This window comes from Neovison vison, chromosome 8, assembly GCF_020171115.1.
Source record: "Neovison vison isolate M4711 chromosome 8, ASM_NN_V1, whole genome shotgun sequence".
NCBI lineage: Eukaryota > Metazoa > Chordata > Mammalia > Carnivora > Mustelidae > Neogale > Neogale vison.
The window spans coordinates 123,456,823-123,480,460 of record NC_058098.1 but is presented as its reverse complement, the minus strand read 5'-3'; the positions used below and the strand labels follow the sequence as shown (position 1 = coordinate 123,480,460).

At 46.4% G+C, this 23,638-nt stretch overlaps 1 protein-coding gene and 1 pseudogene across 1 annotated transcript; one reads left to right on the top strand and one right to left on the bottom strand.

The window, feature by feature from the left end:
- Positions 1 to 4,129: 4,129 nt before the first annotated feature.
- Positions 4,130 to 13,258, bottom strand: LOC122915489 (annotated as a pseudogene).
- Positions 13,259 to 13,273: 15 nt separating this feature from the next.
- Positions 13,274 to 22,960, top strand: LOC122915488 (intraflagellar transport protein 172 homolog; the record flags this gene model as incomplete). The annotated part of the gene is given in 16 exon segments (XM_044262251.1): positions 13,274 to 13,342; positions 16,127 to 16,270; positions 16,495 to 16,607; positions 17,044 to 17,083; positions 17,381 to 17,446; positions 17,658 to 17,737; positions 17,950 to 18,037; positions 19,090 to 19,160; positions 19,162 to 19,276; positions 19,412 to 19,573; positions 19,971 to 20,066; positions 21,406 to 21,567; positions 21,933 to 21,986; positions 22,203 to 22,306; positions 22,482 to 22,567; positions 22,938 to 22,960. Coding segments are annotated over 16 exon segments (1,473 nt in total), but the record flags the coding sequence as incomplete, so codon positions are not given.
- Positions 22,961 to 23,638: the final 678 nt, after the last annotated feature.

Below are 23,638 nucleotides of genomic sequence, written 5' to 3'. Positions count from 1 at the left end.
AATTCAAAAGCTTTTGAATGCTTTTAAAGAGGCTATGGGGAAGGGGTGCCTTGGTGGCTCAGTTGGTGAAGCATCCAACTCTTGGTTTTGGCTCAGGTCCTGATCTCGGGGTCATGGGATTGAGCCCCATGCTGGGCTCCACACTCAGTGTGGAGTCCACATAAGACTCTCTCCCTCCGCCCTCCCCTCCCTCAAATAAATAAATAAATCTTTTTTTTTTTTTTTTTTAAAGGAACTATAGGAAAAAGGCGTTCTTCTATATTGCTGGTACAAGAAGCAAAATGGGACAATCCTTCTGAGGGGAAATGCTGCCGTATCTCATGGAATTACGTATGTATTTATCCTTTCATCCAGCTCTTGTTCTTCTAGTAATTTACCCAAAGATACACTTCTACATTACAGAAACACACGCATATTCATTGCATCATTATTGGTAACAGCAAAACGCCGGAGACACCAAATGCCCTACATCAGAGACTGCCCCAATCATTCCTGCACATGTACAATCTACACACAAATGTAAAAAATAATGAGGAAGGGTTTTATAAACCCAAGTGGAGTTATTTTCAGAATATCTCATTGAAGCCCAAAAGAATATACATAGCACAGGGCCTCTTGTAAAAGAAAAAATTGCAAAGTACAAACAAATATGCTTTTTTTGCAAAAAGAAACATAGGAAGGCAAGTCAGTAACTAATGAAATTGTTTACCTGAAGGGATGAGTGGAAACAGGTGGAAGGAAGAGTGAAGGGGATGGGACATCTCCTAATTATACAGTTTGACTTTTTGTTAAGATTTTATTTACTTATTTGACACACAGAGAGATAAATCACAAGTAGGGAGAGAGGCAGGCAGAGAGAGAGCAGGAAGAAGCAGGTTCTCCACTGAGCAGAGAGCCTGATGCAGGTAGGACTGATCCCAGGACCCTGAGATCATGACCTGAGCTGAAGGCAGAGGCTTTACCCACTGAGCCATCCAGACACCCTATACCGTTTGACTTTAAACCACATTATGTTTTACATAAGATATCTTTTTATCAAAAGATAAAATGGTATCAAAAACAAAAAGGGACATCTGGGGTGGCTCAGTTGGTTAAGTATCTGCCTTTGGCTCGGGTCATGATCCCAAGGTCCTGGGATCCAGTCCTGAAATTGGGCTCTCTCTGACAAATAAATAAATAAATAAAATCCTAAAAAAAAAAAAAAACAAACCTCCTAAATAAATAAATAAAGGAAATGAAACTCACTATATATCATATTGATAACATAACTACAGAGAGAGAAAAAAATTTAATCCTGGTTGACTATTTTTTCAAGATTTTATTTATTTATTTGACAGAGAGATCACAAGTAGGCAAAGAGGCAGGCAGAGAGAGAGAGGGAAGCAAGCTCCCCACAGAGCGGAGAGCCTGATGTGGGGCTCGATCCCAGGACCCCAAGATCATGACCCGAGCCAAAGGCAGAGGCTTCAACCCACTGAGCCCCCCAGGCGCCCTAATCCTAGTGATTTTTGAACACTTTATGTATCTTTCATAGAATATGGTCAGAAGACAAAAAGAACTGCAAAGAAATCTTACCGTTTCTTGGTAAGTTTGTTGATGATAGCGGTATCGGGGTGGCAATTTCAAAATGGGTATTTATTGTAGGACTAAGGAAATGAATAAATAAAGTGATGATGTTGGGAATCAACATTCTCACTAAGGGAAAACAGGAAGGAGAACATACATACGTTCATAAATGTGTGTGTGTGTGTATGTGTGTGCATATATATATATGTGTGTGTATGAGTGTGTGTATATATACACACACACACACTTATGTGAAAAAAAATACTGTTGACCCTTGGACAACAAAGGTTTGAACTACACAGGTCCACTTATATGCAGATATTTTTTCAAAACAGGGTGGTGTACTATAAATGAATTTTCTGTATGGTTTTCTTTTTTTTTAAGATTTTATTTATTTATTTGACAGACAGAGACACAGCAAGAGAGGGAACACAGCAGGGGGAGTGGGAGAGGGAGAAGCAGGCTTCCCGCAGAGCAGGGAGCCAATGCGGGGCTCGATCCCAGGACCCCGGGATCATGACCTGAACAGAAGACAGATGCTTGACAAATGAACCACCCAGGCGCCCCTCTGTATTATTTTCTTAATGTTTTCTTTTCTCTAGCTTATTTTATTGTAAGGATACAGCATAAGATACATATAATTTTAAAAATATGTGTTAATTGAGTATGTTATTGGGAAGGCTTCTGGTCTAGAGTACGCTATTAGTTAAGTCTGGGGGAGTCAAACGTTATACAGGGATTTTCAACTGGGTTGCCAGTGCTTCTAACCCCCATGTTGTTCAAGATCAACTGTGTTTCCTTGTTCTTTCTTTCTTTCTTTCTTTCTTTCCTTCTTTTCTGAGACAGAGGAGAAAAAGAGAGCACATGCGCGCGCATGCAAGCAGGGAGAGGGCCAGAGGGAGCGAGAGGATCTCAAGCAGACTCCACGCTGAGCTTGTAACCAGATGTGGGGCTCAATCTCGTGACCCTGAGGTCATAACCTGAACCAAAATCAAGAGTCCAACATTTAACCGACTGTGCCACCCAGGTGTTCCTGTATTTCCTTGTTCTTTCTACCAAAGAATTTTGCTTAGAGGCAAAGTCAGCAGTAGCAGGGAGCGTACCTAGCACCTAGGTTTCTAAATACAGCAGCCCCCACTTAACCCCAGGGGATAAGTTCCAGACCTGTTTAAGGACAGGAAGAAAGGAGTCATGGGCTTTATAGGAAAGATTGATTCTAGGCTTGGGGGAATGTTCATGGTCTTGAAGGAAAGTGCCAAAAGGGGTGTAGGGTGAGGTGTCACACACATGGGAGGCCACAGCTAAGCGGGGCTGGGAGTTGAGGGACCAAGGCCTGAGTAGGGGTTCACAGCAAGGAGCATTTGACTGAAATGCCTATTCAAACAGGATAGTCTGGACATCGAATGAGGAACCCCCATGGGCTGGGGATGGGGGGAGGAAATCGGTTTGCATTCAGGAGGAGCCAGGAAGAAAGTCTGGACTGGGGTCCCACCGGCACCAAAGCTGTGGATACACTCCACTCCATCCATGATGGCCATGATGCCCAGGGTCTGCCAGCCAACCAGGTACACGCGGCCTTTTTTCTCCAGGCTGAGCACGGACCAGACGTCAGGACACGAGAGGAGATACGGCAGTGAGAAAAGATCAGGGATCAGAGAAAGATGCACACGGCCAAGCACAGGTGCAAACCAACAGAAAGGTTACCGCGCCCTCCACCACGCAGACCTGCTCCCCTCACCGTGTTAAGGAGTCCTGAGGGTCTCCGCTGTTCTCAGGACAGTCCCCCATCCACACGACTTCCCCACTCCTAACACGTTTCCACATACCTGGTGCTGGCTTGCTTCGTCAGGGCTAGATCTTCGGGCTTTGACTCTAGGTCACCTGATGAGCCCGCCCTAATGTCCGCAGGATTTCCAGAAGGCACCTGGGAGAAAGGCCACCAGCTCCCGGGGTGGGCCCAGGGCCCCCTCTAGACAGCATGGGTACCCAGCCCTGCCCAGGGGAAGGCACAATTCCCTGAAAACTAAGTTCTGCTGGTCCCTAGCGGAGGTGCGGGGAGTCTTGTCCGAACGCAGGGCAGAGGACAGAAAGGACTTCCATGAACAGAACACAAAGATCCAACAGAGGCCGAAGGACATGAAGAGAGCGGGGCGAGGAGGATGGGCTCGGAGCGGACGAGGAGGTCAGTGGGGATTCTGGGAGCTAGGCCAGAGACACAGGCCCCCGCAGAAGGAGTTCTTCCTGCACGACCTGGACCCTCCCCAAGCCAAAGACTCGCTGAAACGAGGTGTCCCAGGTGGGCTCAGGGATTAGGTGTCCCAGGTGGGCACAGAGATCAGTGGGACCTGAGGAGCCCAGGGTCCGCTAGAAACAAGTGAGACTTTGTGTGCTAAGAAACCCAGGCCAGCTCTTTTCCCACACGGCCCAGGGTGCGGTGGGGGCGGTCGGGGCGGTGGTACTGGGCCTCCGTCTTGCTGCCATTAACCCGTCTGTCTCTGCATCTGCACTTGCCATCCCCCAGCCCGTACTGACCCCCTCCCTGCCTGACTCTGACTGTGCTCTCCTACCTCTGAGAGGCTGTGATGCCTCGGTCCACAGTCTTATGGGCGGCCAGTGGATTTCCAGCAGGATCTTGGTTGCGCTTCCACCTTTCATTTGGGAAGAACCACTGAGGCCCTCAGGCTAAGGAGGTGATGACACCCGGGAGAGGCTGGGAGAGGAAGGAGGATCCTGTTGTTCACGAATTAGTGGCTGCTGGGCATGCGCTCTGGTTAGAGGCCACTGGGCCTGCATTCAGCAGGACTGGGGGTGTCCAGTGCGCTATGAGGAGGGCTGGGTTGTGGGCTTCACTGAGACAAGCAGAAAGAGGGTAAGGGCCACCTCTGGTCATTTCCATGGCACATTCAAGACTCTAAGGAGGAGGCCACAGTGACTGAGTGTCCCGTTAGCAGGAAATTAATGTTTTCTGGAGAGGATTTTGTTTTGTTTTGTTTTGTTTTCAAGAAGTTTCTTCCAACCCAACCCTCCACTTTTTTAATAGTTAGTCAATGCAAACATCACATTTCAGGTCCTTTGGACGGAGCAATGAAGCAGCCATTGTAATGGACAGGGATATAACACGACACACCAAGCATAGAGATTATTGCAAAGAGAATGATCAAATTGGTGACTGAGAAAGGAGATTAACAGTAAACAACTGCAGATGGGAGGAGAGATGAGCGCCTGAGAGCTGAAAGATACGGACCTCACACGGGGCAGCTGCCTTCCCATCTCACAGAAGGAAGAGCAAGAAAATGTCACACATGGGTCCATCCCTGGCAGAGAGGCCCAGGGGCAGGCACTCGGCTCAGGGCCTTGTCCAGTCAAAGTGAGGGTAGACCACAATCCAGAGAAAGAGACGCAGGGGCATGGAGGTTTGGAAGGTCCACCCAGTTTGAGAGAAGATTAGAAAGGCAGAAGAATGAAACTGCATCCCATTGTTTTAAAGCCCGCCTTTGAAAGGAAAATGTAAGAGAAACAGAAAGCAACTCACCCTTCCATTCAATCCTTTCTACTCACAGATGCAAAAGAGGTTCTTCAAAAGGGAAACCTGTCCTAGATGGGTTAGCTGTTTAATGATGACGGATTTAGCAGACAGGGTCAGGACGGAAATACAACATCTTAAGGTGAAGGAGGAAATGGGAAAATAGGATTTGCTTTACGACATTTTAGTTGACACACTATGCCAGGAATTCAGACAAGACGTAACAAGATCGGAGGCATCTGGGAGGCGGCAAGCATTCCCTAGGTGAGGGTGGGGAGGATCCTACCCCAACAGCAGGACTGAGCCCGAAAGCTTCCTGTTTCCCTGCAGCTTCTGCATGCGCTCTGCTGTTTGTTGGAATGTGGAACTCCAGTCTTCTATGGGGTCATTTCTGGGGCCCACAGAGAGAGAGACGTGGGGAGATGGTGAGAATCTAAAGGAAGGACCTCAGATGAGAGTCGGGATCAAAGACCACAACGGGATTGGGTCTAACATCAACATTCTCCTAGACATGTGCTTTGGAGCTCATAAGGGCACCGTATCCCTGACCCCAAGGAAAAGGGTTAGTAAAATATTCAGCAATTTAATCCCAGAGCAAAGCCAACACTCAAGTTTAAAGCTCCAGCCTGATACTAGAACTTTCTTGTGCCCCCGTCCTTGCCCGTGTCCCACTGCCATGGCCACAATACCCACAACTCTCTGTAGGCCCCTGGAGGAGTGCCTATCATCAGAATGTCAAAACTGCCACTTTATTTTCAGTCTTAAGGTCCATCAGAAGCCCTTCCCATTCCTGGAAATAAATTCTGGCCATCTCCCCAAAGAGTGAACCCCTCACTACCTGAGAGAGAGACAACCGCTCCTGCTGAAGGAGCACAGCTACAAGGTATGAAGCGTAGTATCCAAGAGTTGGCAAACATTTCTCGAATAAATTAACCACGAACAAAACAATGTGTTAAGGGGACGAGAGAACATCAGGCTTGTTACCTGCTTAGGTGCAACCATGAACTCTCAAAGAACGGGATCTTCTGTAGTTGACCTCTACTGGTCAACCCTGCTAGGGGATACCCGGTCAATGACCCACTGTGGCAGGAGCTCAGAGAGTTACCTCTGTATAAGGCCTCCCTAACCTCCCCTCATCATCCCATCCCTGCAAAATGTCCCTTCTTTAACTACTTTTGTATTTTTTCATTTGTATTTCCTCGAGGGCAAGCAATTTGTATTTCCTCGAGGGCAATTTCACATATTGCACGCCCATTTTGTAAAAATGTTTCCTGTCATTTGTCCTCAAACTACTTCAGAAAGTCCCTAGAGACCTAAACAGAGACTGGAGCCAGGATTCATTGTGAGGTTTAACACTGAGATCCCCAAACTTGCTAGTTATCAGTATCACCTGGGGAGTTTGGGTTGGTGGTTTTTTGTTTGTTTGTTTGTTTGTTGTTTTTTTAAACTACCCATTTCTGGATACCACGCCCACCCTGAGAGTCAGTTTCAGGGTTCGAGAGTGGAGCCCCAAAATCTGTATTCTTGACATGCTTCCCAGACGACTCTGAAGATCAGCCAAGTTTGGGAGCCACTGATTTAAGAACAACTGGAAGATCTCCACGCCCACATTGTTTGAATCCCTCATTTCACTTGGTCACAGGGCCTGAAATTAGCATCCACTGCAGCACATACATTTTTGGTGAAGGAGAGTCCTCCATTAAAAGGAGCAGGGTTAAAAGTATCTCAGACTCATTTATATCTTCACATGAATTACGCTACAAGCCTGGAATCTGGGAGTTGAGAAAAGGACCTCAGAAAGCACCCGGCCGCCCCTCCCCCCAGGACCACCACTGCATGTGCAGAGCAGCTCTTGAGGAATCCACAAGCCTTACCTGGAACATTCCAGCGACAGGAAGCCTTCAGCTTCATCAAGAGGCCCACGCCAATGGTGAAGTCAGCAGAGCTCCCCGCACCTGGCCGGGCACCAGCATCTCCAGGGATGGTCTCAAAAAATAAGGGATTTCAGGGCCTCACCCCAAATGGATAACATCCGAGCTCTCGCACAAGGGTCTACGAATCTACTTTCTTCTTGCTTTAACACTCCTGAGGCTGGACATCCAGGGAACCACACCTGAGCACTAATGGTTTCACATGCTGACCTCTGGGATCAAAGCGGCCATCTACATAGAGAATAATGCCGAGGTGAAAGGGTGGAACAGAGTCCTCAGGAAAGGGGGACAGGATGGGGTTTGAGTAGCCAGAGGGGGACCCAAGGGGAGCCTAGGATGACAAAGAAGAATGGTTGCTACAATAAGGGAGCTGGGCAAAGGGGAATCAGAGGCCACTCAGCTCCTTTGAACAGATGCTTCTCTTTGGAGTACGCATCGTCCCGACCCTATTCTATCTTCTGGCCCTTGTTTTCCTTGTCTCTTCATTCCTCTTTTGAATGTCTGCTTTCTGGTATTTTATGTGGCCATTGTAAGCTGCCTTCAATCCTTCCCAAAACAGAGACTACATCAACTAGTGGACCAAAAAAATGAAACAAAAAGAAACAAAACAAAACAAAATAAAAACCCACCAAAAAACAAAATCCTCATAAGCTCAGGGACAGTCCGTATTTACTTTAATGTTCTGAGATGCGGTGAGCCACCATGCCCTCCTCTTTGTGGCTGTACTGTAGATTTTGTTTTTGTTTGTTTGTTTGTTTTATTTTGTTTTAAAGATTTTTATTCATTCATTTGACAGACAGAGATCACAAGCAGGCAGAGAGGCAGGCAGAGAGAGGAGGGGAAGCAGAATGTCTGCTGAGCAGAGAGCCAGATGAGGGGCTCGATCCCAAGACCCTGGGATCATGACCTGAGCCAAAGGCAGAGGCTTTAACCCACTGAGCGAGCCACCCAGGTGCCCCTGTACTGTAGATTTTGACAGGTTTCCTCTCAGCCTCCCCGAGGGGCCTAGCCCATCACTGCCTTTCATTACAGTGGGCTCACCTGCCCATGTTCACGGGGCTGAAACCAACCAGGACTGGCAAGAAGGTGGCTGGGTTGTCCATGCCGGGATCCATCTGGCCTGCCACAAAGGGAGACGGGATGGTAGGGGGAGAAAAAGGGCATGATGAGAGTGGAGGGGTTGCTCTAGTGTTTCCTGAGGCCCAGTAGCATCAGAATCCCCCCAGTCCTTGTTAGAAATGCACAGTCCCAGGCCCAGGTAAGATCTACTGGATCTGCCTTGGAAGGGGACAGCCCCAGACCTGTATTTTTAACAAGTTCCCCCAAGGAAATCCTCTGCATGGTAGTTTCAAAACTACTGAACTAAATTGTATGCTCCTTAAGGTCGGTGTCCTGCCCTCCTTGTGTGTCTCCTTCCGCATCTAGCATTGCTGGACCTGTTTCTGCTTATTGAATTGTTAGAATCAGTACACTGCATGGTGAGAGAAAATTGAGGTCACCAAATCCAATGCTTGGAATCTTGTTAAAATGCAGATTCAGACTCAGTAGGTCTTGGTGGGGGGCAAGATTCTACATTACTAGCAAATTTTTGGAGATACTGAACTTGCTAAGCAAGGACCATGCTTAAGTAGCAAAGGACAGGTCCAGGGTTCAGCTTCTTCTGCAAGAGAGTAAATATTTTAGGTTTTGGGGCCCCTATGAACTCTATGCAATACTCAACCCTATTGTTGTAGCATGAAGTGGCCATAGATCTTATGTAAACACAAATGGCTGTGTCTCAATAAAACTTTATTTACGTAAACAGGAAGCAGCATGATTGGCCACTGTGCTTTGCTGACCCTGGGACTAGTCCATCTACCTCAGTTGTTGAATGGACTGATACACAGGTATTCTGGAATAGGATCCTTTCCCTGTCATTCCACATTCATGCAGCTGGGTCTCAATTAGTGAGAGTAAAATCAAAATTCCTTGTGTGAACCCTTTCTGTTTCCTAGAACCCACCTGTCAATCTATTTTCCATGCTGTTCTGCCCCCACCCCCTTCCTCCCTGTAGAATGGATGCCCCCAGGCTGTCTTCACACACACACAGAGTCCCACCGAAAAGACAATGACAATCACCCTCTTCTTCCCAGCGACCACCTAGGAGAGGAGGGTGGGTGAGACAGTGCCACCAGGAGGATTCTAGGATACAAACCTATTGCATGGAGATGTCAGGGTCAGGACTGGGGAAGAGAACAGGCTTTGGCTGGATGGGGACTTCAGTGTCCTCGTGAGAAGGAACAGACAGAGACATCTGGTTGACTATCAGGGGAAAACACAGAACTTCTTCAGTTCTTCAATCCCGTGCAGGGCACTATCTTCTATCCCCTCCCTAGATGCCACCACAGACCCAAGAGGACAGACTCAAAGTCAGTGGCACTGGTTTGAAAGCAGAAGATCACGGTATACTAGGGAAGAAAAGGGAATGCATTAAGGGAGGGAATGATGGGAAAGATATCATTGACTGAACACCTACTATTTGCTAAACACCATGATAGACGCTTTCTAGGGCCAAAAAACTCCAATTCCTACAAGGGCCAGTCAGGTGACATGAGTATGTGAAGTGGGCTAAGGATAAGGCAATAAGAAATAATGGGGACCAAAGCAAACTGGGCATGATCTCCACCTGAAAGCCTTAAAATTCTATTTCTAGAAAACACTATCCAGGCCAAAGAAAATATTCACAGGCCAACGTGGCTTACCTGTCACCACCAGCAATGAGGTAGATGTAGAGGTTTCTGTCCTGGACCTTTCATCAGCTAATTGCAGGAGACCTGTCCGCGGGGAAGGGCATGAGGTAGTGATGAAAGTGAAGGGAGCGGTTACCTTGGATTTTGACAACTAGTGTGAGGATTCCCTCAGGCCAGCGCTTAAGCCAGTCCTGCTTGGAATCTGGCACATCGAAAGCTACTTGCAGATGAGAGCTTGGGGTGCATGGGATGTACAGACATGCTCAATAGACAGAGTGGGACCCAGGTGGGTTCCGATGATACGGGGTTCCGAGGTGAGATCTCTCTTTGAGAAGAGCCAGGCCTCAAGACGGCCACCTAGGAGCTTAGCTATGATGAGCTTTATGGTCCTGAGGGTTACCCCGAAAAGGCAGAGGAAGGAAAATCGGGGATCAGGGTACTCACCGACATGAGAAACGCCATCCTGCCAGATGCCCCCTCCACTCAGCACCACCAGCTCCCTCTCAGGTTCCTGAGAAAGAAAAATTCCCGGTGTCGCCAGGGCCTAGCTCCCAGCTCAGGTTGGGGGAAGCACATTCCTTCTTTGTCAGCAGCAGAAGAACTCCTGGGGAGACTCCTTCACCCTCCTTTTACCACAAAAGGGAACAGAAAGATGCCTGGATTTGAGAACGAAACTTCAGTCTGACTCCCAACTCTGGCTGAGCTACTTACTCAAACCTTACTCATTCCAGAAAGGACTGAGAGCAGCTTTGTCATCCATCAATCACTCAATAAAAAGCAGCGCTACCCAGCAATTATTAGCTGGATATATTTGGGCAAGCTACTGTGATTGTCCTTTGTTTTCCTATCTGAAAAAAAAATGGAAACAATCACACTCATTTCACAGGTTTTTGCAAAGGTAATGAGTGTGAAAGCACAATGTCAATTACAGAGTGTGATGTAGATAATAGTTATTATAATCACTGTTGATTAATAAGATGACAATAAAGAGGCCAGAGGGAGGACTGGGAGAAAGGAGAATGGAGATGGAGTAAAATGAGAAGTGGAAGCCAAGAAAAGAGAAAGAGGGGAGGGAGAGAAGTTAGGAGGGGAGAAGACAGAGAGACTGTACCTTCAGCACTTCCTGCACTTTGCCAGCCACTTGGACCATGGTGGTCAGAACTGATTCACTATACAGTCTCTGTAGGGAACAGGTGGGAATCAGAAGCCAAGAAAAGGACAGTGGATTTGGGGGAGGGGGAGGAATGAATGGTGTGGTGGAGGGGCTCTCAGGTCTCAAACACGAAGGACCATTGGCATGGAGCTGGCATCTTTATTTTCAGTATCCAGGGGATGGGTCTGGGTTACCTAGTCTGTGGGCATGACTTGCCCCTCCTCCTGGAAGATCTCAGCATCACATTGTCCCAGCAATCGAACAATTTGCTCGGCATCTGCTTTGTCGAGGTCCTGGGTCAGTGGGTTTGACTTCTCTGGGATTGGCAGGGCTGCCTCATACCCAGACAACTAGAGGGAAGGGGGCACAAGGATGCAGAAAGGAAGCCCAGGCCTCGATCACGCCTCTGATCTGGAGGTGGGAGTGGCAGCAGGCACAAGGTTTGGGGACACACACACACACACACACACACCATCCAAGGATTTAGCCTGAACTTGGTACTCTGGGCCAAATAGGGGAAGGTCAGGAAGGAAGATGGGAAGAAGGAGAGGGAAAACAGAAACCCAGGGTGGAGGGAAGTCCAGATGAGAAATGATTCTAGGAATCAGTGCCTAGAACTAGAGCCCTAGTTCCTTTTGTTTTGTTCAGTGAAAAAGGGGGAGAAGGAAAAGAAGGGGGGGAATATAAATTCTCCTGGATCCGTGGAAACGAAGGTTATACCACATGAGAGCTGGTAACCTTTTTAACTTCACTGCCCACATTGACACCCAAGCCATTCACCATTGATTCCTCTGACTCCTCCATCAACCTCGAGTTAATTTCCAGAAAGGGACTGAACGGTGTTTGGGGACAAATGAAAGAGCAGCTCCGCTAATGGATCCTTCAGTGCCGCGTGCTCTTGTCCTGTGCGCTCCTGCTCTCCTAGTCTTCCCCGCCCCCGCTTTTCCTTCTGTTTCGTCTGCCTCCGTCTCTGCTGATTCGGTCAAAGTCAATAATAACTGTAAAGTGTAAATGACTTTATATTCACTCTCTGCCCCTATATCCAGAGGAGGAGGATGGAAATAAAACTGAAGGGTTGGAACTCCCCTGTCAAAGACTTATACTTTGGGCTCTGGGGCTACTTCCTTCCTGTGAAAATAGAGGCTTTCCTCTACTGTTTCCTACATTCCAAGGGTGGGGGAATGGTGCCAGTGAGAGAAAAAACCACTGTGGGGGAAAAGCTGCAGAACCCAGAATCTGGACATCATATGCTATAGTCTCTGGAGAATTACAGGTCTTCTCAACTTCGGATCTTTCCAGAGGAGGTGTATGAACGCTCCTTTTCTGCATCTCAGTCTCTCTGGCATGTTCCAAGAATTTAGACCAGTAATTCTGAAAGGGACCCCAATCCAAACAGATCAAGAAGTCATTATCCTTTCTACTTCACCAAGCTCCAAACCCAAGTATCACAAGACTTAACTTCATCCTATCAGATAAGCCCAGTTCTCATTTGCCCTCTGCCTTGAACCACAAAAGCATCCAGATCTGGGCAGCAGTCTTTGATCCACTGCTACCCAGTTCTGCAGTAGTACCTCTCACAGGCCACTGGCGCGGAAATACTCACTTCTCGGACTCTGGACACCTCATCTCTTGGGATGGAAGTGGCATGGGGTATAGAAGCATGGCATAGGTATAGGGAGCTACGAGTTCAGAATATAAAGGCTGTTTCAATGCATCAGCTCTGAGTTGAATCCCAGTTACATCCTTTACTGTTCATTTGTTAAGTGACCCCTCTAATCCCGAGTCTCCTGGCATGTAAAATGGAACTAATAATGCCATCCCCTTCAAAAACTGTCTTTGAGATTAAATGAGATAATGCATCTACAACCTTTCGCACGGTACCTGGCAGACGCATCCTGAGTATTCAGTTAGCTATCATTATTAGCCTTGTGATACCCCGTGCAAATCATAGAGCCTATTTGGGTTCAATCCGGGCTGCTGCAAAACCTATGAAAGCAACCGCTCTGCCTTCCTCCAGGGTTGTAAGGATTAAAAGAAGTATTCAGCCACACTTTATTCACAATCCCGGCGGGAGCAAGACAGCGATGCCTGAGGACCTCGAGTTTGCGGAGGGCTCGTGGGCGTGGCTTGAGCTTGAGTCTGCAAGCAACGACAGGATTGGTTGAAGAGAGGACTCGAGTCCTCTCGGTCCCGCCCTAGACCTCACTGCGCCTGCGCACGTTCTCTCTGCTTCACAGCGAAGCTATGTGGTGACTTTGCGAAGTGTGTCGCGCTGTACTCGCGACAGCGTTAGCGTCAGCGTCAGCGCGTCAGCGGCAGTCGCTGCGGCAGCGTTACGGGTTGTCCAAGTAACCATGGGAGTTGTCGCTGACTGGTGGCATCCGAGAGACAGGTGTTCGTCAGGCAGTTGAAGCACCTGAGGAGCCTGCTGAGCCCTCAGGTGAGGAGTTGCGTGCCTCTTCCCTCCCCCGTCAGCCTTCACGTTCCCAGAGAAGCGGGGGAACTGAAATCTCACGATGGTGAGCGCCTACTGTGTGCGGAATCTCTGCTCGGTCGGTAGTGTGCAGTAGTCAGCGCGGACCGCTGACCGCGGTAGCTTTCGTTCCGTTTCGTTTGACATCAGTCGTGTACGAGGCCCCGTGCTGGGCGCACATGGAAACAGCGAACCTAAGTCTGCGCCCGGATAAACGCGCGCTTTAGGTAAAAGCCCCAAAGACGGAGTGCGGAAGACCTCACGTTCCTTCTGATGATGAAGATCTCAGATTCTGAAAAGGCTGGGCACCGGGGGAGGAACCAAGCTGAAGAGAGGCTGGGTTTTGGAGCTCGGAGACGAGCACTCGAGCCCTAGTGCCAGCTGCACTTCCAATAAATGGTCCAATCCCGCTGACCGGAAGCCCTCGGCACACAGTCTCTGAGCGCCCACCCAGCTGCTTCGTTTGGAAAATGGGAGTAACAATAATAGCAACCTGAGGGGGGTTGGGGGAAGAGTTAAAGAAAGTCACGTGCGCAAAAGCCCTCGCGAACTAAAAAGCCCTGTAGAATCTGATAGACGAGAGAGAACATTCAAAATTCAAAGGATAGACTCCTACAAAGCTAATGATAGTATCTGCCATAAGCGAATGTTTCCTATGTAGCAAGACAGCATAATTCAGAGTTAGGATTGTGGTTTGTGGAGTCAGACATACGGGGATTTAAATCTTGGTTCCACCCCTTTACGAACTGTGAATGTAAATTTGAGCCAATTACTTAACTTTTCTGAAATCAGTTTCCCCATCTGTAAAATCTGCATAACCATCTCTGTTTCAGCATTATGAAGTAAAAGGGCAATGCATATTGAGCATTTATCAAACTGCCCAGTCTATGGAAAGATCTTGTTAAAGGTTAGTTTTTATTATTCTACTCCCTGCCCCCATTGAATCCTCAGGCAGTGCTGTGAGGAATGAGGAAGGCTTCACCTCGAATGTGGTATTAGGAGAATAGAGGGAAATTAGAACAAAAGAGAGAAGTGCTCATTGCTCAGGAAACTGCCCCCGAAATTGTAATTTAAAAATTCCTTTACCCTAATGAAATAATTGGAAGTGAAAATCCCCTTCAGTCTTTCAAAATAAGATGTCATGATGCAGGGTAGGGCAAAGGCCCAGGATTGGCAAAAGGACGAAGGAAGATGATGACCAAGGAAAATGAGGAACCCTCAGACCTTCAAACCTAATTTAATCAAGTGGTGGAGGGGGGTAAAGGTGGTGGTGAGGCTATTTTCTGACTCTGAGGATTTTGAAGGAGGGAAGAAAAAAATAAAGGCTTTTAAACCTGGGACTTTGGAGGTAGGTGGGTTAGGAGTGACAAGTAACAACGTTTCAAACCAGAGCTCTGGAGCCCAAGTAATTAATCACACAATTGGAGCAGAAGCTAAATGTTTTATTTCAAGGAGGGAAGTCCCTAGTGCAGAACTGTTGAGGACCAGGTGGTGGACAGATGTGGAAGAGAATAATCATCTGGGAGATGATCACTTCAAAATGGGACTTCTGAGCAGTGCGTAGTTTGGGGGGAGTGATTAAAAAAAAATAAGCTGGTGGCATTTTCATCTTAAATCTCAACTCTGATTGTTTTACTCCCCATTCCAGAACTTTCACTGTCTTTTTCCTACCAAATAAGCCTAAAGCCCATCGCCAAATTTCAAAGTTTTTTTTGCGCTGGCCTCCCTGTTTTTCCTGCCTTACTTCTTCTGTTCTATTTGCAAGATAGTTTCAGCTATATTAAATTACTGTCTCTTTTTTTTAAGATTTTATTTATTTATTTGACAGAGAGAAATCACAAGTAGATGGAGAGGCAGGCAGAGAGAGAGAGAGGGAAGCAGGCTCCCTTAAATTACCGTCTCTTAATGAGATTTGCCTTTGCTCCTATCATTCCTTCTACTTCAGATAACTTCCCCCATTTAACTACATCCAGTTCTTCAAACCTTAAAGTTGGTCATTTAAACATAAAACGATTTCAGATTTCAGGCTTCTCCAAACTATCATCGTGCTTTGTACAGGCCTCTCTAGTGGGATTTTTCCTGTTTGCACATGTTATTATCCTGGGGGCAGGGACCATATTTTGCTCTTTGTCTTCCTCTCAGCCCCTGGCTACATGCCTTTCTCAGTAAGGTATTCAAAAAAATATTGAATGAGAAGTGCCTGGGTGGCTAACTCATGAAGTGTCTTCAGCTAGGTCATGATCCAGGGTCATGGGATTGAGCCCCACATTGGGCTCCCTGCTCACTGGGAAGCCTGCTTCTCCCTCTCCCGTTCCCCCTGCTTGTGTTCCCTCTCTCGCTGTCTCTCTGTCAAATAAATAGATAAATAAAACCTTTAAAAAATAATATTGAATGAAAAAAAATGTATATATTGAATAAATGGCTGAAGACCAGAACCTATTAAAAAAAAAACTTATCAGACCAATTGAATATATTTCAGTTGAGCTATGAGGGAGCAAGGCCATTGCAAGGGCACATCGGTACACTTGATTCTGCGTGTCACCTCGAAGTGTATTTGCATTATGGGTTTCTAAAGCACCTTGTTCTCCTGGGCCAGAGTTGTATAGCCTTGGAGACCAGGATGCATCTTTTGTTTTAAGGACTATGATGTGGAGAATTGACCAAAGTCACAGTAGAGCTAAAGGAACTAGAAATGCTTTTGTCACTCTAGACGAACAGCTGGGCTTATTTTTGCGCCCTCTGCCTCTGCAGGATGGAGCTGCAAAGGTGACCTGCATGGCTTGGTCCCAGAACAATGCCAAGTTTGCCATCTGCACAGTGGACCGAGTGGTGTTGCTCTACGATGAACGTGGGGATAGGAGAGATAAATTCTCCACCAAACCAGCTGACATGAAGGTGAAGAGAGTACTGTGTGTGTCCTTAACCTGTTCATGGGGTCTTAGGAATCTGGAAAACTTCTCGCTAACTTCCCCAGCCATCTGCCTAGTAAATGGCCTGCCCCATCTTTTCTCAGGATAAATCCCTCACACTCAATACAGTCACACAAACACCTTTTCTTCTCTTTTCTCTACCATGTGTGCTCATGACTTTTTTTTTTCTTTTCCTTTTTTAACTCTTAGTATGTCAGGAAAAGCTATATGGTGAAGGCCATGGCTTTTTCTCCCGATTCCACTAAAATTGCCATAGGACAGATCGACAGCATCATCTATGTGTACAAGATTGGCGAAGATTGGTGAGGATAGAGACTGGGAGATGGGGGTGACCTGGAAAAGAAGGGGAAGGCAGGAAGAAATGTCTCACTGGGGAAAGGGGAGAAGAGAAGATGATGGTCCAGGCTGGGACGTGGAGAGCAAAGGCCTTCCCGAATCTGGTGCTGCTTCCCTATCTGTGCCTGCCTCATGTGTTGTGAGATCCCATTCCTAGGGGAATCAGCCTGAGATCAGTATGAGGACCTGTGATGGGAGCCCTTGGTGACACAGCATCTTTGTTCCTGTTCTAAAACTGCTCGGGCTCCATTTTATGCCTCCTTTCAAGACTCCTATAGAAGGGTAAGCAACAATAGAGGGAGCAGGGAACGTATCTGGTCTTTCTTCCCTTCCCGAGCATCACGTGTGGCACTTTCTTTATGAAAGTGTTTTTAATGTGTTTTCCCTCCTTTTATTCGGCAGGGGTGACAAGAAAGTCATCTGTAAGAAATTCATCCAGACGGTAAAGTTCAGACCTGTCTCGGGGAGATTTGGATGAGCAAACATGTATTAATATAGCTACTTGTCAATGTAACCGGAAGTTGCATTTTTAACTTCTCCATCTGACCTTTCCAGCTGAGAGGATGGAGGATGGTGCTGCGTGGCTGCCCATCCTCCTTGCTTTCCTCCGTGAGCCCGGCTGTGTCCTCTTCTCCGCTGTAGGCGACTGGGGTGGTGGCATGTGGCGGGGGTTCAGTTTGTTATAAATGCGCTGGGCGACATGGACAGGGTTATCCTTTTCATGATTTCCTCCTTGCAGAGTGCTGTCACCTGTCTGCAGTGGCCAGCAGAGCACATCATTGTTTTTGGACTGGCTGAAGGGAAGGTAAAGGAGGAAGAGAAACACAGGAGAGGTTGTGGGTGGGGATAATGGTTCTGGAGAGAGAAATACGGTTAAATGTCTCCCTTAGGGTCAAGTTATATATTGGGGGAGAAAACGGAGGGACCGGTTTTTTGTTATTTCTTTTTCTTTCCTTAGGATCTGGGTGGGATTGAAAGGAACCTAACCAGACTTGGATCCATTTTCCCATTTTCAGGTTCGTTTAGCAAACACTAAAACTAATAAATCATCTACCATCTATGGGACAGATTCTTACGTGGTATCACTGACAACAAAGTGAGTAAGGAAGAGCAGTATCCCAAGCTTGGAGACGTAGGAAGAAACGATGGGGATGTCGGGGCTGGGAGACTACCATATGGAAGATGGGGAGGACTGGTAGCAGGGAGCCCAGGTAGGGTAATGTTTGACACAGAAGCGGGATTTCTTGGTGAGACAAAGTGATCTCTTTCTTCCTCTTCCTCTTCCTTTTAATTCACTCACTTTTTTAGTTCCTCTGGGAAAGGAATTCTCTCTGGTCATGCAGATGGCACCATTGTTAGGTATTTCTTCGATGATGAAGGCTCTGGAGAGTCACGGGTATGACTAAAGGATGCTGTGGGGTGGGGGTAAAGAAACCCAAGATCCTTTTTAGGGGAGGTTGAACATTAAAATAGAGGTGGTTGGCCGGGGGCACATTTGGATGCAGCCACAGAGAGAATTTTTATTCAGGAGGCCACAGCCTAATATTTGTGGACAAGGAGTTATGGAGGAGAAAGGATTCTGAGAGTAAGGGAAAGTGAAAATTATTCTTATCTATGTAAAAAGTGTATTTATATGTATAAATTCATTTAAAAAAGTCATTCTCAAGAGAGCAAAGGGAAAGGGTGGGGGATAAAAGGAATGTTTATGTTTTACTTGATGTAATTCTCTATTGTTTGAATAACTTACCTTAAGAATTACTTGTAGAGGGGTGCCTGGATGGCTCAGTTGGTGGATCATGTGACTCTTGATCTCAGGGTTGTGAGTTTGAGCACCATATTAGGTGTAGAGATTACTTAAATACTAAAACTTAAAAAAAAAAAAAAAAGTAACCCCTTTCTCCTGGGTGACTTTCTCCAAACTAGGAGAAATCCAGCCTTAGCCTACAGCACTCTCCCCTGAAACTAGAGAATCTCTTCTTCCCTTTTGACTCCAAAATAAAAATATGACATTAAAGGCAGGAAAGAGAAATTCATACTTTATTGGAAGCCAAAAGAGATTAAGAAAAAAGGAATTACTCATGTAATAATTAAATTTATTTCTTGTGTGAAGAAAGAGTTGTATGTTCCGTGTGGACCTACCCAGTCTTAGTTAATGTGCAGGATATGTCCCTTTGGGCGCCTTATAGGTGTTTACTAAAGAACTCAACATACAAGCCTTTTGAGGATTCCTCTTACGGACAATATCAGATGTGTGTATGTGTATGCCATACATAGGTGTGTAAGAGTATAAAACCTAAAGACAGTTTATGAAGTTCTCCAGATTAGGATGTGTTGCGGTGGGAAAATGTTGGAAGATTTATACAGGGTATAAATTTTTCCTAGAAAGGAAGAATCCCTGACTGAGGCTGTCAGAGTCAGAGCGATTGGAACCTTTTACTTCTGTCCTAGGGGAGGTTGGTTAACCAGCCATGCCCGCCCTATGCCTTGGCTTGGGCAACCAACAGCATCGTGGCTGCAGGCTGATCGCAGAATTGTAGCCTATGGAAAGGATTGCCACGTGCTACAAACTTTTGATTACAGCCGTGACCCTCAGGAGCGGGAGTTCACCACCGCTGCTGCAAGCTCTGGGGACCAGGTTCCTTCCTTTGAACCTTTTTGTCCTCTCCTATGAGATTCCCTAGCATGTGTGTTCTCTTTCACTTCCTTTCTTCTCTAATACAGCGAGACTCATTGCCTTCTGTTATGCACCCATTTCCACCCTTTTGCTCAGTCTCCATCTCTTCTGAAATCCACCTCCTTAATTTCAGACTTTGGGTCTCTCAACTGGAGCCTTCGAAGAAGCATCTGGGAAGAGGCAAAGCCCAAGGAGATTACCAACTTATATACCGTCACTGCCTTGGCCTGGAAACGGGATGGCTCACGACTCTATGTGGTGCGTTTTACAAGGAATCCCTTTCCACCTGGGAGACTTTCTCCAAACTAGGAAAAATCCAGCCTTAGCCTAAAGCACTCTCCCTGAAACTAGAGAATCTCCTCTTCCCTTTTGACTTCAACCTAAAAATATGACATTAATGGCAGGAAAGAGAAATTCGCACTTTATGGGAAGCCAAAAGAGACAAAGAATTCTGTAGGCAAGGCTGATTTCTCCCTTTCATCCCATCACTATCCTTGAGTCCTGTGAGTGCCACCTCTTTCCATCTGGTACTTCCCAAAACTGCCAGCCCTTTTACTGCCAACTCTTTCCTAGATTCTAGAACTTGGGTTTCAAGGGTGTCTCCAGATATCCTTCCGATGCCTGTTACCTTTTATGTTGTCGCTTTCCCTTCTAGGGCACACTCTGTGGTGGAGTGGAACAGTTTGACTGCTGCCTCCGGAGAAGCGTTTACAAGAATAAGTTTGAGTTGACGTGTGTGGGACCCAGCCAGGTAAGCAGCTGATAGCCTACTGCACCAAAATCTCCTTCTGGACACTGCCACAGTGCCAAATTGAACCCCTGGCAGAGCTGTTCTGGAGAACAGAGTGTATCAGGCAACTCTTTGGCAACTTTCCTGCTGTAGCCCTTCTAGCTTATTGTAAGAAAAGATTTAAACACCAAATTGAAGGGGTACAGAGATCTCCACTTCCATCTTCCTGATTTAAAACTTTACTACCTGGGGCACCTGGATAGCTCAGTCTTAAGTGTCGGACTCTTGATTTCAGCTCATGTCATGATCTCAGGCTTGTGAGATCAAGCACCACGAGGGGCTCCACGCTGGGCACGGAGTCCGTTGAAGATTCTCTCTTTCCCTCTCCCTCTGCCCCACCCATGTCTCCATCCCTCTCTAAAACAAAACTAAACAGAAAAAGCTTTATTACCTGTATGTTGTTAACTGGGGAGTTTAGGATTATGCAGGTGCATGACATTGCTTTAGGGCCTCTGAACTCACCGTGTATGACATTGCAAGGTAATTTCTTATTTCCTGAGCCCACTTTTCTGTTTTCTCTCCCTCTGTCCTCTTTTCCTTCCATTTATTATTCATTGGTTCCTTCATTCTTTTTCTCTTTTTTAAAATTTTGTTCACTTATTTGACAGAGTGTCCTCACAGGAGCAGGGGAACGCCAGAGGGAGAGGGAGCACTCGGACGTGGGGCTGAATATGGGGCCTGATCCCTAGACCCCATGACCTGAACCAAAGGCAGATGCTTAATCAGCTGAGCTACCCAGGCGCCCCCTCTTTTTTTTTTTAAGATTTTATTTTTAAATAACTCTACACCCCACATGGGGCTCAAACCCACCTCTGAGATCAAGAGTTGCATGCTCCTCTGACTGAGCCAGCCAGGCACCCCAGTTCTTTCATTTTCTGTCCATTCTCTATACATGAGCACTGTTAGGACCGAGAATACAAAGATAATTGTCTGTATTCTGTTGTTCCTTAATCAGGATCATTTTAGCAAAGAGGTATATGAAATGACAGTATGATCAGTATATACCACGATTAAAGTAATCACAGAGATTTTCACAAGAGGTACTGGAAGGTAAGGAAAGTGATTAGTTTTACCCCGTATGTATTATGTATTAGCATTGAAGGAGATAATCTCTGAAAACATTTTGTATATCATATAGCACTGTGTGAATGGGAGGTGTCATTTTTACCAGCAATAGCCTAGGCTAGGTGAGGAAACAAGAGACTAGCTTTGTTTAACACTGTAGAGGTGGGCACGGCAGGTTCACCCCTCTTTGGGGTTGAGGGAAGCCTCAGGGAGCTCAGACTTGTACCTTACCAAGGTGATTGTGAAGAACCTGTCATCGGGGACCCAGGTGGTACTCAAGTCACACTACGGCTACGAGGTGGAAGAGGTGAAAATCCTCAGAAAGGAACGTTACCTGGTGGCCCACACGTCAGACACGTTGCTGCTGGGGGACCTGAACACTAATCACCATAGTGAGGTAGGAACCCCAGGCAAAGGGGTGGGGAATGGAGCGTCATGAGCTGCTACTTCCGGAGAGCCCGGGTCCCTAAGGGGGAAGATCTCTAAGGAAAAGCTCTAAGATGCTGGCGTTGGGGACCTGGTGGACCTGGGAGTGAGACCCTGGAGATTTAGAATCCTGGAATGGGAATTCCCACTGTTGGACTGTTTTTACAGCATCTCTCCGAAGCCTAGAAGCCTAGGGCAGAATGTGACACAGCACCCCACTTGTGGGACATCAGGGCCTCCCTACACTCCTTCTCTCTGCCCCCTACCCCGCCCTTCTCTCAGCGTTGTCTTGGATACTTACCCACATTGTTCTTATGTCCTCTCCCTCTTTTACAGGTGGCTTGGCAGGGATCTGGTGGCAATGAGAAGTATTTCTTTGAAAATGAAAATGTGAGTAGAGCTTGATTGACTGACCATCACCATCTCAGTAAACCTCCTAACTAAGAGAGAGCAGAGAAAGAAAGGAGGGCGAGATAGGCAGAGGAACAGAATAAAGAGAAAAGTGGGGGTCACGTTGCACTGACGAGACATCTCCCTCCACTACTGTTGACCGTGCAGACTTCCTCATGCAAACTTCCCACCATGTGACAGTCCCTTCATCCCCAGGTGTGCGTGATCTTCAATGCTGGAGAGCTAACCCCGGTGGAATATGGGCGTCATGATACCCTGGGTTCTGTGGCTACTGAATTCATGAACCCCCACCTCATCAGGTAACCCCACAAGGTTCTTTAAATTTTTGAAACCCAAAAGAAGTCTCTTCTAACCTCTAACTCCCGTATCCTCAAGATTAATCGAAAAACTTCGACCCTATGGTACTTTGGGGCCCTTGCTCAACATCCCGATGACCCAAGTGCATTCTGCCTTACCTCACCCTTTGTGTTTCAGTGTCCGTATTAATGAGCGGTGTCAATGAGGGATGGAAGACAATAAGAAATTGGCTTATCTTGTTGATGTTAAGACTCTTGCTATCGGTAAGCCTCTCTCATAATTCTGATAACAAAACAGAGGTTTATAGATGCTTCCATATCATGGTGGTGTGTAGAGTGGAGAATGCAGGAATCTGAGAGGAACCAGGTAAATGTATGGCCCTGCTCTCACAGAGGATGTGGGAAGTGTTCTAACCCACGTGTGCGAGTCTGTGTCTACCTGTAGAGATACAGATATACTGTTAGGCATATCAGCTTGTCCATGTAATTACTCATGTTCTTTAGGCATGTATCTTAGAGCTAGGAATTGTGAACTGTAGAGCGGAATCATCAGTAAATTTTTGAACTTTCCTGTTTAGACTTAGGACATAGAATAATGGACTGTTTGAACCAGAAGGGGACTTATTTTCTGTAGAGTATGACATTGGTAACCAGTGATGACAAAATTTATTTGAATTTCACAAGTGTTAGGGTTAGATCTTATTTTATATATTAATAATTAACTCTGGGGACACCTGGGTGGCTCAGTCAGTTAAGAGCCTGCCTTTGGCTCAGGTCATGATCCCAGAGTCCTGGGATCAAGTCCCACATCAGGCTTCTTGCTCAGCAGGGAGCCTGCTTGTCCCTCTGCTTTCTCCTCTCCCTGCTTGTGGACTCACTCTCTCTGAGAAATAAATAAGTAAAATCTTTAAGAAAAATTTAACTGTATCTGAAATGTTTCAAGAATAGAAAAGTGTATTTAGAGCAGCACAGTATTCCCTATGTGTATAGAGTATAACATATCCATGGTGCGTCGTTAAGAACAAGGTTCTAGAGTCAAACTTCCTCACTTCTGCAATTATACCTGTGTGATCTTAGGTCAGTTTCTTAACCTTTCAGTATCTCAATTTCCTCATCCACAAAATGGGGATAAAAATTGTACCTACCTTATATGAAAAGCACTTAGACTAATGTAGAGCACATAATAAGCACTTAATAAATGTTAGTTATTACTAATATTATTATTACTTGTGTAACCATACCTAGTTCTTTTTTTTTTTAAGATTTTATTCATTTATTTGACAGATGAAGATCTCAAGTAGGCTGAAAGGCAAGCAGAGAGAGGAGGAAGCAGGC